The sequence below is a fragment of the Erigeron canadensis genome, chromosome 3 (genome assembly GCF_010389155.1).
Source record: "Erigeron canadensis isolate Cc75 chromosome 3, C_canadensis_v1, whole genome shotgun sequence".
In the NCBI taxonomy this organism is placed as follows: Eukaryota; Viridiplantae; Streptophyta; class Magnoliopsida; order Asterales; family Asteraceae; genus Erigeron; species Erigeron canadensis.
This window is the reverse complement of record NC_057763.1, coordinates 36,736,007-36,752,046: the sequence shown is the minus strand read 5'-3', so window position 1 is coordinate 36,752,046 and position 16,040 is coordinate 36,736,007. Positions and strand designations below refer to the sequence as shown.

At 32.3% G+C, this 16,040-nt stretch overlaps 1 protein-coding gene across 1 annotated transcript; it reads right to left on the bottom strand.

Moving 5' to 3' along the window:
- Nucleotides 1-1,450: 1,450 nt before the first annotated feature.
- On the bottom strand, nucleotides 1,451-9,567 carry LOC122590688. Its single transcript, XM_043762869.1, has 19 exons — nucleotides 9,343-9,567; nucleotides 8,495-8,786; nucleotides 8,006-8,182; nucleotides 7,812-7,895; nucleotides 7,630-7,689; nucleotides 7,405-7,449; nucleotides 6,869-7,068; nucleotides 6,187-6,639; nucleotides 5,802-5,925; nucleotides 5,524-5,721; nucleotides 5,312-5,401; nucleotides 4,520-4,582; nucleotides 4,197-4,271; nucleotides 4,026-4,076; nucleotides 3,252-3,329; nucleotides 2,932-3,066; nucleotides 2,477-2,584; nucleotides 2,204-2,269; nucleotides 1,451-1,933 (listed from the first exon to the last, which is right to left on the bottom strand). The coding sequence occupies exons 2-19, from the start codon at nucleotides 8,771-8,773 to the stop codon at nucleotides 1,865-1,867; spliced, it is 2,355 nt and encodes a 784-aa protein (XP_043618804.1). The 5' UTR covers nucleotides 8,774-8,786; nucleotides 9,343-9,567; the 3' UTR covers nucleotides 1,451-1,864.
- Nucleotides 9,568-16,040: the final 6,473 nt, after the last annotated feature.

Below are 16,040 nucleotides of genomic sequence, written 5' to 3'. Positions count from 1 at the left end.
ATCTTTCTCCTATATAGCAACACTGCTTCAATGACTTGCATTTTATGCTATTAAATTTGTACCACATGGTAAAGGTCTCATTCCCAAAATCACATACTTTCTATAAATATATCAATTATGTGTTGCATGCCAGTGTTGAATAGGACCACAAAATGAATCAGGACTACTTGACCTGTATTCCAGGGTGTTTGGCTTAGCTTATTTTCAAGCTTAATTGTTTTTGTTTTTTTTCATTTGGTTTATCTGGTTTTTGTGGCTTATTTTTTAGTTGATGAGCTTATTTTTCAAACTCTAAGTCATGATAAGCTTATACATAAAAAAAAATAAGCCACAAAATATAGGCTTACCAAAGATAAGCTAAAAATAAGTATTCAGACAAGCTTAGCAAAACACCCCAACTCCCCAAGTAACCTACAAAAACACAAACATAACATTGTAGGTGTTTGGGACCATCAAATCTCATACTATGAAAGGTGGTCTTTTAGATATATGGATGAACACTCATATCAATAATTACTATTTTGTGTGTATGTATAATTGTATATGTGTATCTCATTATATCACTCAGTCAGGTCAGGTGCATTCATTGGATAAATGACCTGTTTCTAAAGCTTCCCAAAGCATCAAGTTGCATAGTACACAAGGGCTCAATTATTTCTTCAAAACACACAGCCAAAGGTAAATTCACATTCATGACTCAACTGACAACTGGCCTACTCATTTGGTGGTACTGGTCTTTATTAAAGTTCCAAAATTTTACTTGCCTCCCAAACTCTAGGTACATTTTTTAACCTCAGTCTTAGACCCCACTTTACAGTTTCCATTTCTACATAGCTGACATCCTCAACAAATATACCCCACTTCTATACAATTTATCTGGTGTGGGTTGATTTTGATTCCATATATTAGTAATTAGTAATTCCTGTATAAAGAATAATTACTGAATTGTGCCATGGAATGAGTCTGCTTACGCAACTGATATCCTTATTCAAATGAAGTTAAAACAAAGAGAGACTTGCTAAGATATCAATTATGGTTCACTAGGTTCGGCTAATTAATAAACAACGTGACTTCATCATCTGCTAGTGACTAGTGTTAACTTGCTAATGACATCTAACATAGATATTATGTTACCATAATGTATGTACCTGAAAACACAAGGGAGAGATTTCAATCCTCTAGCTTTTGATACTGGTCACCATTGGTATTATAGACACATCTGACAGATGTTCAGGAGTTCCACTATGCAATAAGTAAATGACCTGTACTGCAAAGAGACATTTTGGTCAGCATGTAAGGATAATATCAATGTGGTGAGACTAACTAGATTCCATCTTCAGCTGTTACCTTTATTATATCTTCATTATGTCCAAAATGCCTATCCAAAGCATTGCTTCTCGAAAGATAAAACGCAATATGAGGCACTTAAACGAATATACTAAGCATAGGGTTCTTATAAACACCTTATAGATAAGGGAACATCTTGTTATATAACTTCGAGTGTTCAAACAGTATAAATAAAAAATGGAGTTTATAAAGAACAGTAGTATAGATAGACATGACTTCTCTATTGATTGTTAAAGTAGTTTATTGTTCTTTATGATGATATCTAGAACCATAAGATATTGATCATTGAGAAAGAAGCTAGCTTGATTGAAGTTTCTGGCTTTGCTCGCGGAAATCTGAAGTGCGACCTGACCCATTCAAGCTCGACAGGGGCAAAAAGAAAACTTACATGTGTACATTGCAAGAACATGATTACAAAATTTATATGATAATCGAACTTCATGGGGACAATAAGATTCCGAGCTTGTATATAAGTGCCTATAATTATACATTGCAATGTCAAGCTTGCATTGTCGTACTAATCCTTCTGGAAAAAAGATAAAACCAGATCCGTATGTACAGAGAAGAGTTGTGTCTCTACAAAGAGCTGCCAGACAGAATAAATGAAACATGTTAGTAAGTTAACGATATTTAAAAGAAATAATATAAATAGCAGATGTGGTCATCAGAAGCAGTTAGACAGTAAAAGCATTATGTTTAACACTAACATAATAACAAATGTCAAGGCTGAACGGACGATCCAAACTAGAAAGTTATACTATACCAATTGTCCAAAGTGTTCATCGTATAGTTGCTTAACCATATTGGAAAGTTAAATAAATAGTCAATCATATAGGAAATATATCAACAACCATACCTTCATAAAAGGTCGATCACGACTAGGAAAGGAGTCGATGAAACTTTCCTTCAACAACAAAGATACCTAGGGTCCAATTAAAGGAGTGTTAGAGAAATGGAAAACAATGTGTGTAAAACAGTAACGGAAAATAAGATTATTATCAAGATTTCTACATATTTTTATCAAGCCATTTATACCCTAGAAAGTTACATAAACAACAATGCAACAAAACATGGCAACAATGCCACACCACTTAAAATGAGCTTATACTTATATTGGTTCGAGAAAGACCTTGTCATCATTGGACTGAACATTGGTAATCGTGTGAGAACGTAAGTTAGAGCAAAGAGAGTCCAAGTAAGATCTTAATACTCTGAGAAATCCCTTTGCAGCTTCAACCTGTGCAATAATGAAATATTTTATTTGCTTGGAACCATAAACAGAATCGCATCATTTAAGTTCAACCTTTAGACATAAACAAGCAGAGCAATCTAATGAACCACAAATCCACAATTATAAAGGCTTTGCGGGATTAAAAACCGAAAAATGATGTGTAAGAGTTTCCTCAAGCAAACCTTAAATTACATGTGCAGAGGAAGATCCTAAATCTACATGAGTTTGTAAGGTTATTTCATCTAATAAAAGATAAGGCGAAAACATTAACTAAGCAAGACAAGGATAAATAAATTGTCAGCATCATACACTATATATTAAAGAGGATGATGGGATCAAGTGCAAGACTATACCTGCACCTCAGTGCAATCATAAACAGGTCTCCTTTTCCCTAAATAGCTTTCTCCAACAAGCTGAGCATGGTATAGACTTAAGGCTGCAAATAATTCTTTGTATCGAGGCAATTGTGGTATTGACGATGATTTCACCTAACCAAAGGAATAAGAGAATCAGATACATATGATGCATTCATAGTCACCTCTTGATCTTAAAATGAGGAAGACCGAATAACAAGAAATTTGCAAAATCACTTCTTAAAATTTTATTTGTAGACCAATACGGTCAACCAAAAAGAAAGAACACCTATATCAATATCACATGATCAAACTCTTACCTGGTTCTTGTTTACATCAACAAAAATAACATTTGCCAACTTGGATTGTATTTCTGCAGTTTTGTATTTCACACCAACCTGTCAAATATGCTGACTGGTCAAAGAGCTGATAACTGCATTAACTACGAATTATATACATTTGAAGTATTAAATATAACTAAAAATGTTGGAATGAGTTTTGAACTTGACAAATATTAGTCTGCATTTTCAGATTGATAAATGGAGTCCTTATGGAAAAGGAATACCTTCAGATCTGTATGAAACCAATGAGATTTTCCATGTTCAAGTTACCCGAGGGTGAGTCTTTGACTCAAATTGTACGTGACTTAACCAAGATATCCTAGTAACCATTTTTGGGCCCTTTAACTGGCCACTCCAATATGTTTACCTAAGGAGCTTCAAACCTGACACCTCTTTTGAGAATGATAGCACGTGTAACCACTTGGCCACCTGGGCGGTGGTTTTCCTTCAGATATATGTCATTATATTCATTTTAATGTATCTATATTTGCAAGTTTATGTCTTTTCAGCATACCGATCATATAACATACTTGGCAGTTGGCACACTACGCGAAGTCCTAACTGGGGCACTTGAATTAAATGTCTATAATTTAATATAATACAATTTTCGATGAACCTTCAGGGAATCCACATAACACATCATATAACACTTACATTCTTTTTAGTTTTTACTAAAGACAAGAGTTCAAGAATTCTTTTTCAAATAGGATTCACATGACAGTAACATCGGACAAAAATTGCTTGAGAACTTACAACGAATGGGACAGGTGCATCCAAGAAGTCCAACATGTCATTTGGCAAAACCTGGAAGTGACATGCATAAACTTCCATATAATTAAACTTGAAAGCACTTGATACTGCTCTAAGCGATAGAGGATGAGCATTTCAAACAGAAGATGAGAGGAACTAATGTTAGAGTAGTACCGGCATTAAGAAGCTTTGCCAGTGGTAGGGACGGATCAGGGGGATTATTGACAACACTGAAGCAGACAATATTCCCTGTACACGCAACAATTTGGAGTAACAATAAGGCAAACGATACACCACACTGCCCTAGATAATTCATCATATTATGCATATCGACTTAAGCAGAAGTAAGGTTTTGTGCATCTCTAAAGTAGGATAACATTTTGTTAGCTTAAAAAGGAGCACCGGCACCAAAACATGGAATAGGCAACAAGTCACCGACCAAAAAACAGTTTTGGAAAAAAAATTACTTGCACTCAGTTATAACATACGGTAAGTACCAGATTAGAGCATACAAACAAAATTTGCTTCTCCAGCAGAGCACCCGCAAATATTGTCAAAACCTGTAAAATATGAAACACCACAGGACACCATCTATTAGTTACTTGAAACTTTATGGAATATATAGGAGACAAACCAAATCCATTTTATAACAAAAACCGATCAAGTTACCCAGGAAAAAACATATCTAACCTCGCAGATCAAATGAGCACATTTCAGTATATAAACAAAATCCAAGGAGCAGATATTAAGCAATGCGACATGTAATACATAGCACAATGAAGAGAGCAAGCAAATCATTTCTGAGGCATGTAGTGGCTAACTATTTGTTCGAGCTAATACTTTATTTAGTTACGATATCAAAGGAAAGTAAAGTTGTTCCCCATGTCACCTTGGAATCTTGGACTTACATCCATCATACATTATAGATGAGGGATTAAGGAATTTGATTATATATATGTCCATGCTAAAATCTAAAAGGTTCTCTACCGTATTCTACTAACTCTATTGGATAGAACGATGTGGGTATCCGTACTCGATTACACACTAGTGAAAACAGATGATGCTATATGTTTACGACATCTAACAACCTAAATATTATGCGTAGGACATATCATAATAGCATTGATGCATGATCAACATAAGTAAAGGAACTGATATAACATTAAGTGGGTAATCAAAAAAAGAAAAAAAAAACTGAAAAGTATCGTGTCTGTGAAGTATAACAGCATTGCATAAACAATTTAGAGAACAGTAATAATTATAGTTATTATGGATGACACCATACGCACATGCTCGAGTCGCAAGGAGCCACATAAGCATGCAATCGACCATACTGACATAGCAGTTGCCTCCTCCTCCACTGCAAGTGCACTGTGAGCCTACAACCAAAACTTACTGGTCATATATAAAGCAGCGGCAAAGCCAATAACACATAAAATTAATGATAGAACTATGCAAAACCACGTTCATAGTCAACCTCATTAAATGAAACAAAAACTACCTCTGCCATTTCAAAATCTGTGCTGCATGACATTAAGTCAATTGTTGAGCCAGCAATACGTAGAACTGTTTCATCAGGTCTATGAAATTCCAAAGTATGAAGGTGCTCCAGAGGGCGGAACCTTATTGTTAAACCTCTTGCAGGGAGACGTAATCGATAATACTCACATATTATCTGTAACGATCCATGACTATTTGCCTACATAAATTTCATAATCGTCAGCACTTTGAGGGCCTATAAAAGTAAAATTGAAGTACAAGAACAATAAATGAAAATACCTTGGCCCATTCAAGAATTTCATCATGTTCATTATCTTCTTGGCTAGAGAAAGATGCCTCTTCTGTATCCGCTGAATCAAGCTCACTCCTTAAGTTTCTATCTTCACTAGGTGAGCCCTGGAAACTACATTAAACAACATTATAATCATGTTAGGATATTGTTTGAAGCCCTCTATATGTATATACCAACACCGATAGAAAAATAACAAGGAAACAGCATGCATCGCCTTTACTACCATGCAATTTCGCATCATATCATCCCAAATTCCCAACAAACCTAGAACTAACAAAACCGAATGTATAATCAGTTCAGTTGGTGTGAGTTTATTGCTAACTTAAAAGATTAGGGGTCAGATAACACAGATATCAACAGATGATAAAATACCTTGAGGAAGATTCTGAGCTATCATAATGATAACGCAGGAGAGGCAAAATTGCATTTGGTATATGCCTTTGAGTTGGCTGATCATTCTCAACTGTATCATAAACAGGACTGTCACAAAATTTAGAGATTGGTTCAGCAGCTACAGCTCCTTGATTAGATGAATCCATTATTGTAGCAGGATCTATAGATGAAAGATCGCTGGTATTCTTGTCTGATGACTGGGAGTCTACCGTAAGGGATTGATCTTTGATGGCTGTTCCAGTGATAACGTTGTGACTGCTAAATTGGACAATATCTGCAGTTCCGTTAAGCATTTTTTGAGACCCGAGTTCATCTGAAATACCCCTTGCGTTGTCTTCTAAATGTACTTCATTTTCATACACACCAGAAGACTCAAGATCTAATCCGTCGATACTCTGCCTTAGCCGTTCCAACCTTTCTTCAGTGGAAATGCTGCAATAAATTAGAAAAAAATAAAATTGTAACTCGGAATTTGGTGGAAGAAAAGAATTCACTGTAAAATGTAACTCACGGGATCAAATAAAGGACCCATGTTAGAATTGGTGAACAAGGTAAATGGTAATTTTACCTCCTAACAGGGTAGGGCACGTGAAGAATAATCATAATAAAATTATTTAAAAAAAAAAAAAGACTTGTTCTAATCAGCTTATATGTGACAAACCTATTCAGCACGCCGAAATGAAGATCAAAAAATGGAAGTCTTGAGAGAATGCAGTAACACCGACGAGTTGTTAAAATGTGGCGGCTCAAAGCTGGGCGAACAGGTTGTCCATCTGACATCATAGAAATTAATCTGGATGGTTTTTGCACCAATTCATCAGCTACCAGACAGCAACCATACAAAATCGAATCGTCTGCACCCTAGCGTTATATTCAAAGACAATAAAATGTTACGATGTAAGAAAGAACTCATGTTTCTATATAGCATAAAATAAACATAGAAACATGATATACAATTCACATAAACTCTAAGTAAGTAGGAGTAAGTAATGGATTGACAGTTGATGGTTCTCAGATATGAAAATGGTAAACAAGTGGAACCTTTTTTGTTTGGCTAAAGATCAACAAGTCGTAAACTCAATTTAGATCAATGCTCAAGTTCCGGATACAGATTGAGTTGAAGATTAACAAAGACAAAGTATCACAGAACTAACAAAACTATTCATTAAAATAACGGTAGAAGACTCTGTGGGTTACCTGTAACCTGAATACGAAGGAGAGGTCACTTTGTTTCAGGTGTTCCTGCAAACTACCAACATGTTAACAGATGACAGCATGACTAAATAAACAATGTGCACAAGGTGTTAACATTTATGAAGAGAGTTCATCTATTTGCAAGGAAGACCAAACTCACAAGCTTTCACTGGATCTGAAATGGAAAATAACCAGCTAATATGGTAAAGGGGATTGTTCAATATGTACCTGTCCAAGAAGTATTTCATTCAATTCACTCATAGATGGAGTTCTTTCAACAGCATTAACCTGCAAACATAAGTAACAACATCTAAGACAAATGTTCAATAAGTACAAGATATAAAAAATCTTCGGAATAGACTGCAGATAACACGAGTGTTTCAGATAAACAACAACCAATGTCACCTAACCTCCAGTCCATCAGGAAAGCAGAATGAAAGAAGATCCCTGTACTTTAATGGCAGCTGTTTGTCCGGAGGGTATACAAATAGAACCTAAAAGGAAAGTAAACAACCAGATTATATATTCCTGAAGAATTAGACCCAGTTAACTTGCTCCCTTCAGTTATTAATATCTGCACAGTGTGTAGGGTGGAGAGGAGCACCTGAGGCTCAATATTTTCTAGATGCTGACTGTTAACTGCACTTCGCAGACTTCCCGGACCTTTGAATTTTGTGCCAAAATACTGCTCCTCAAGTGACTGAATATCGCAGTTAGGATGAAGTCCAACTACTACCATGCTCTCAATGAGCCTTGTTGGTTCTTTCAATATCCTGCGATGCTGCAAATTTTTTACAGTTATCAACAGTCATGATGGAACGGATAACAACTGCATCTATAGCACAGCACCACTAAAGGATAAAAGTTTCGACTTCTGAGAATTCAGAAACTTAAATCGGTATTGCAACGAATATAAAAACACATGGCATGGGTATAAAAAAAGTAACATAGGGAAAACCGCATAAGCCATGAAGGTAAGTTCATGTGAGCAGTGAATAAGATTAAATGCATACACACACATGGAATGAATTAAGAGCTTCAAAAACAAGTAAACAGACGAATGGGGCCTAAAAAGTCGAGCAAAAGGACATACAAGAGCCTGCAACTGAAAGCTTGCCCATTGACGCTTTTGGCTGGTTAATACTTCAGGGTTGTAAGTTTTTTTCTCTTCGGTCGGATTAGATAAGCCTTTCAGTACTCTAAATACTTGATTTTGAAGCTTTTGAAGATGGCCACCACTGTCCTCTTTTGATGAGTATACAACTGAGGGGCGGGCTGCTGCAGCCCGAACCGCTCTAGCAACATCTTCTGTTGTCTGCATGAAAAATGCAGCACCCCAACCTGGGCTATCTGACTCTTCATTTTTTTCCATTAATACAACCCCCCTTTTATCAAACAGAAAATAAATTAAATATCTTTTACAGTATCAACTTTTTAACCAACATGTCTACATAATCTAAGAACAGTACGTATATATATACACTCTAAATATATATGCACAACTTGTGCATATGTATAAAAAGGATCAAAAAATATACTCACTGTTTTTTTTTTTTTGTTCAAAGACCAAATCCTAAATATATGCACAACAAGGCCTTGAAATTTTGGGGGATAACTTTATCACTGAGACAACACATCTAAATCAAAAAAATTGCAAACTAAGTTCAATTTCTTCTAACAATCATATGAATCGTAAAAGCTTTCCTTTTTTTATAAAGTTATTAAAAACCCAGGGACTAAAATGTAAATACAGTATCTCGAAAGAAGAAAAATAATAAGTAACGATACTGGATTAACGCTAAAAGAATTAATCTAAAAGGTGAATTAACGCTAAATTTAAGCAACAAAAAATGAAAAAAGATTATACAGAAAAACACGATTAGCAAGAAGAAAGTAGAAAAAAGAAAAAGAAAAAAAAAAGCTTGAAGAAAGAACACTCACCTATAAACTCGGTTGACTAAATATGTTCTGTGTTTGTGTGTGTGTGAAAAACAGAAAAAGAGAAGAGTTATTATGTTTAGGCGGGCATAACAAAGGGAGATATGTCAGAGTGTGTTTCCAGTCAGAAAGAAAGACATATTAGCAGATGATCAACTATTAACAAATTTAACTACTAGTACTAATTAAGCATAAAAATTATTATTAATTTATTAGATTAACAAACTTGAGTTTTGGTTTAGATACTGACGTATGGAAACTGGAAACGTACATGCCGTTATGAGTCCTTTATTTATTTAATTCATAATAAATAGCGGAGTATAATTTTTTTTCCATTTTTATAAATATCGAGAGTCAAATGCACTTTGTGTTTTTCCACGGTCAAAACTGCATATAAAATACAACAACACACGATACTTGCAATTTGGTCATTATTGACGAGTTACGGCATGTACCAACGATTATATTATACTCCTTATATAATATAATTATTATTATTATTAAACTTGCATCTAAAGATAAAAATACTGCTTTATCAAAAAACATTCGATAGATCTGTGGAAGTATTTATATCTTAAAATAAGAGATACTAATAAAATATGAACAAATACTTGTCAACTGTATCCATTTAATTTGTTACTATATGTTAAGATTTAAGATGGTTTTATAAGTTACTTGGAATAGCTATTATAGTCTTGATTTTGTAAATAAGCTTTAAGTAAATTGGCATCTAAACAACACTGTTACCTTAAACTATTAGTATAAGCTTACATCCAAACATATCTTAAAGCTGATAATAGATAAATACATAAAAATATACAAGTATGAAGTAAATTAGAATACAACCAACTTTATAAGTATAAAGCTTATAAGTAACTATATTTCACCCGTCAACTTTATTCATTTGTCTTAAACTTCAATCCGAAAATAGTATAATACAAATTATTAGATATGAAATGATGTTAACATAATATATACACAATATAATTGCATGATGTACTCTTTTTTCCTCGAACAATATCCATTTCAGTCAAAGTAAACTATGTCCCTAATTGGCTAAATCAAGTAATCAACATTCAAGTCGTCGCTCGATAATACATATGTATGGGTCGTAGTTCATGGTTTATGTGCCAATGTCAACAATATTAAATTAACTTATTATAATATAACAATATGGATTATAATTTTTTTTTTTAAACGTGACTTTTTATCGCAACACACCAACTCACACAATTGAGGAGTGGCCAAAAACCAATACAGTTGCAAACATTATACAATCTTAAAGCTAATTTAATATATATTTTACCAACTAATGTTATACTTCTTCGCTCTACAATTGTACCATTTAATGTCCACACATACCTTTACCTTCCAAACCTTCGTGCCCTCGAACTTAAGACCACTTCTTGCCACCAAAAGTTACAGACACGATTCCTTTAAAAACCTTTTTGGCTTTTATTTCAAACAAAGTTCTTCATCTCCAATATGTCTTTCACAAAGAAAAAACATTTAAATTTTTTTAAAAATAAAAAAACTTGAACTAGTTTTTACAAATATATCAATAAAGGTTGTTAATCGTGTAATCAATATGTAATTCTTTATTGGATTTGCCTTTAATTAGAAAAACTAAAATAAAAACTTCAAGTACTTTTTCAAATTTATAACATATACTTTTGTAATTTTTATATAACACGTTTGACATAAAGTAGAAACTCATGGAGTCTTGGTGATGGACTAGTTTTTCTAATACAATATTTTAAATGTTCTTTTTCTGATACAAAAAGTTTTTAGCTTTTATATATAAAGTAGTTTATAAAATCCTGTCTCCGTTTCATAAGGTTAACAATCAAAGATTTGAGTTTTAACGTAATAAAAGGTGGTAAATTAGATTTGTGTACGTGGTGTTTAGTGCAATACTAGAACAAATAATACATATTATGGATGAATGGACTGAATCAAAAAGTTCTTTTAAGAACATAAAAACCCATCTAGTATTAAATTATAATAACGATTTAAAATAATTGAGGTTGAAAAGTATGAATAAAATATGTGACAGAACGAGTAAAAAGGTCTAGCGCGCATGCTTCCAATGTACTACATTATCGATTGAAGCATACATACTCTATCGTGTCTCATCATCTCATGATAAGATCTTATCAGGACTTTCTTTTTTTCTTATATATTGTCATAACTCATAAAATAGTATACCTTTGTATCTAGGTTCTATAAAGATAATAATACATACAGATCGATATCTTTTATATAAGAAAGTACAATCACAACATAATTAACTTCAATTCGTGATGATGATTATCAAATAACAAATAAATCAACAAGTTAAACAATAATACTTCATAAAAGAATGTTATGATGCTCATAGATCAAAAAACTGTTGGCAAGCTAGGTGCTATTACATGTTAAATAAGTTGTAAATACAGTTTAAAATTCAGCATGTTTGATAATTTGAAGAATAAACTAATTTTATTTTAAACATGTAATGACATGTAACAATAATCTATCAGCATCAAAATTTGTTAAGAAAAACAAGACATTATTTAAAGAAACTTATTATTGTCTATATGTCTTTAAACATTCAAAACAAATCAAATGAAGAATATATTCTCCTCCATGTCAATGTTTTATTGTGCTTCGATTCTTTGTGTAACTTCAAGTTCCATGTAAGTGAAGTCAACACGACTGACGCAGCATTTGGGTGCATAACACACAGACATCAAATGATTTATTTGACCCCCTTAAAAAATATTCAAGTTCTGTCACTTAGTCTTGAGTTTCTCATCTCAAGGTATTTTTTATTAGAAGGAGGTTGGAGGTTTAACATATTGCTGGTTAATATTGTCTTCAATACATCTGAATCGAAACTAATGTAATAAAAAAAAAAAAAAACTTAAATGAAATTCAAAATATATGTTTCCAAAAAACCAAGTCTTCATGGATTTAGTAACATATATAGCAATACAGCATTATACAGGATTTATTTCACCTAGTCAAGTGGCCAAAAATCTTGTACTATTTAATTTATCAATTAACTAATGGATTTGGTTATGAATAAATTTGGGTGTCTGTGCGAGTGCCGAGTGCTAGTGTTGAACATGATTACGAAACATGATATGATGATCGGGACCGGCATCCAAAGATTGTATATGATGACATGCATTCCTCCTAAAAGGTTATGCATGATTATTTTGAGACAACTTTACTTTCTTTTATAACAAAAAAAAAAAAAAAAGTTATATCTGTATAATATATAGGTTTATTACATATGTTCAGTACTCAAAGAAGTAAGAAAAAGTTTTATACTCCTTACATCTCATATTAAATGTCCAATTTTGACTTAGTTATCTATATTATATAACACTTCATATAAAATATATGAACGAATTAAGTTGAATGTACTTTCATTGATATAATTTTTGTCAACTATTATATAACACAAAAAAAGATATTTATGATCAAAGTTGCAAACAGAAGACTTGACTAGTCAAAATTGAACATTTATATATATTGATAGTCGAGTTGATTAACTAAATTTAGGGATACATCATTATATACAAAAATGGAAACAGACTACAATATTTCACCCATTTTTAAAGATGAGTATAATTTTGTGTTAAAGAAATATAAATAGAAATTAGCATAATGAAGAACTAGAGATGACCAACCATTTTTAAAGATGAGTATAATTTTGTGTTAAAGAAATATAAATAGAAATTAGCATAATGAAGAACTAGAGATGACCAAAGACTTCAGGATCGAGATCAATTTATACTTCCAGGCATGATGATAGTTTTTTTTTTCTAACACCATTTCCACTTTATGCACTAAAACATTAAAATGAGGGGATTAACTCAAATTTTTTAGTATGACTAGTCATTTTAGTGAGACGAGAACGGTACCCGCGCGTTGCGGCAGTGATGTAATGACGGCGAGGGTGGTGGTGGTGATGAGTGGTGGCGCCGGCGAGCAGCGATAGCGACGGTGGCAGCAGCAGAGATCGGTGGTGGTGGTGGTGGCGCCGGCAGTAGTGGAAGTTATTGATGTAATGTGACTATGTTGTATGCTACATCATGCAATAGAATGTATACATTGTTGAAACTTAAAATCAATATTAAAATTTTAAGTTAAATGTTGAAAATCAAAAGTGAATTTGTTTTATAATATAACATAAATAGATATTAACTCTTGAATTAAATCTAAGGGTCAACCATTAGATTTAAATTAGATTTTTAATGCAAAGATTGAAATGTATTTAACTTGACTCCTCAAGTTAAAAACAACTTGAGGGATCCTTTCCCAACATTAAATAGGTGTTTTGTTAAGAAAATTACCTCTAGTTAAGTCATTAAGATCATGTTTGTTTACAACTTGGACTTAATAAAAAAAAACGTACTAAATTCATTAAGAGAATAAAATATATTTTTTTAAATGAAATACTACTGTATATTAATATAATCCATATAGAAATTAATTATCAATTCAATCATTCAGTTTATAATAATAATAAATGTCCAGATTTGATATAATTATAATGATATAACCAATTTTATTTAGGTGGGTACTATGTGGGCCATTGAGGTGACTTTTTCCCCAAGGTTCTGGGTTCGAGTCTTGGGTTTCTCATCTCAAGGTATTTTCCATCAGTAGGGGGTTAGAGGTTCAACAAATCGCTGGTTAAAATTGCCTACAACACATCTGAATCGAAAGTAACTTTAAAAAAAGAAAAGAAAAAAAGTGATATATACCCTAAATTTCAATATCTTATATTTTGATGATATTACACACTATTTTATTCTTATTTTATACCTATTCATAACTCATATAATTGTAGCTTCTTGTACTTTTGGACTCTCTAATACTTTGCTAGTGACCTTTTAATCTCTCTCTCTATATGTAATTCTCTATCTCCAAACGCATATGTGGCGTACCTTTTTACTCGCCACGTCATCTTTTTCCTACGTGGCACTCATACGTTGATTATCTACGAGAACTTGACAAATCATCGTCCACATAGACATTCGCTTTTATTATTTATAAATAAAAGATTAAAAAGCTAAATGCAAGATTAGAACCCATGACCTCTAACTTTTAATGTGAGGCACAAACCACTTCATCCAAATTGATATTTGTTTACTTTTTAAAAAATTAAATAGATATTGTTACAAACAAACCAGTACATACCAACTTCAAATATATCATGTAACGATTTTGTGAAGGGATTTGTGAATCGTTAAAATCTTATTGAATGTCTTATTTGAAATATACCATAAATAGAGTACAAATAAACATACGATAAATAAACATTCTCATCCCAAGTGATATATAATTATGAGTACTCTTTTTGAAAGTACAATATACGAGAACTTTAAACAAATTATTTTAAGATACACAATCAATTAAGATACAAGTATTATTGTTATAGAAAAAAAAATTATATCAATAAGTTAAGAATGACTATACATTATATTATATTATTTTATTATGTATATAATAGATTTTAGGTCGTGTCCAATACACATAACATACAATTTTATCAATATTAGAAGTGAATATGGGACGGTTAGGCACCCAAGTTTTGTGAAAAAAACTCCGACATATCAATTTATAATACATAAAAAAACATATGGGCCCAATTAATTATTCAAAATATTAAAAAATTAATATGTGAAAAGTGTTCACAAAAGTTGGGTGTCTAATAACCTCATATTCACTTTTCCAATATATAAAAAAGGTATATATAAAAAAATATAATATTAATATATACTATGTAAATCGATTAATAATAATTATATCTTAATGACATATTCCAAAGTCATTATATTTTTATACTTAAAGGATTTTGTCTAATTCTCACTAAAAAATAATCATGGCTCTTAATATCTTTTTTAAATGTTTTGAAATTTCATATTTATATTTAACTTTTACTTTTTAATACAAATTTATTGCAAAAAGATAAACTTTAGATAACTTGGAAGATAAAAAAAAAAAAAGGGAAGGTATAAAACTTTCAATAATGAGTGACCAAATTCGATAAATACGTTGTTTTAACATACTCCGTTTAGAGAATCCACTCATAATCCTCAATTACATATTGCCTCTTTCATTCCAACATTTTTTAGTAAAACATGTTATTATGTGTAGATAATCAAGATGATAGTTGTTGCTCTTTTTATTGTTTTTTTTTTGTAGTTATCGTCTTCATTACCATCTGATTCAAGTTATTACACGTTATATAAAAAAAGATTGATTATCTAAAATAGAAAGTTATAGGAATAGATACATAAAGTTGTGTAACCTCCCAAACAACTTAAAATTTTTTTGGTATTTGCCTGGGCACCACTTAATCGCATAGAGAATAATTCTCTCAAGCCGCTACCTTAGCAAAGCAAGCTTGGCGGTGAAATCTCCAAACTCCTTGTGTTGGGATCGAACCCAGGACATGCGCCCACAAGGGGTTTTTGTGAGGAGGCAGGTGGCCACTACGCCATTAAACGAGTGGTTCTCCCAAACAACTTAATATATAAAAGAGTGGGATGGTTAAAATCGTTTCTAAATGTATACAAAACATGTAATTTGTAATGTATCTCCCTTTTGGCTTGTAAATTTTTAATCACTATGACTATCAGTTGTTTGTTTTTGTTACATAACACGTCATCACGAAAAATATTGTCTTAATTTAAGTTGAT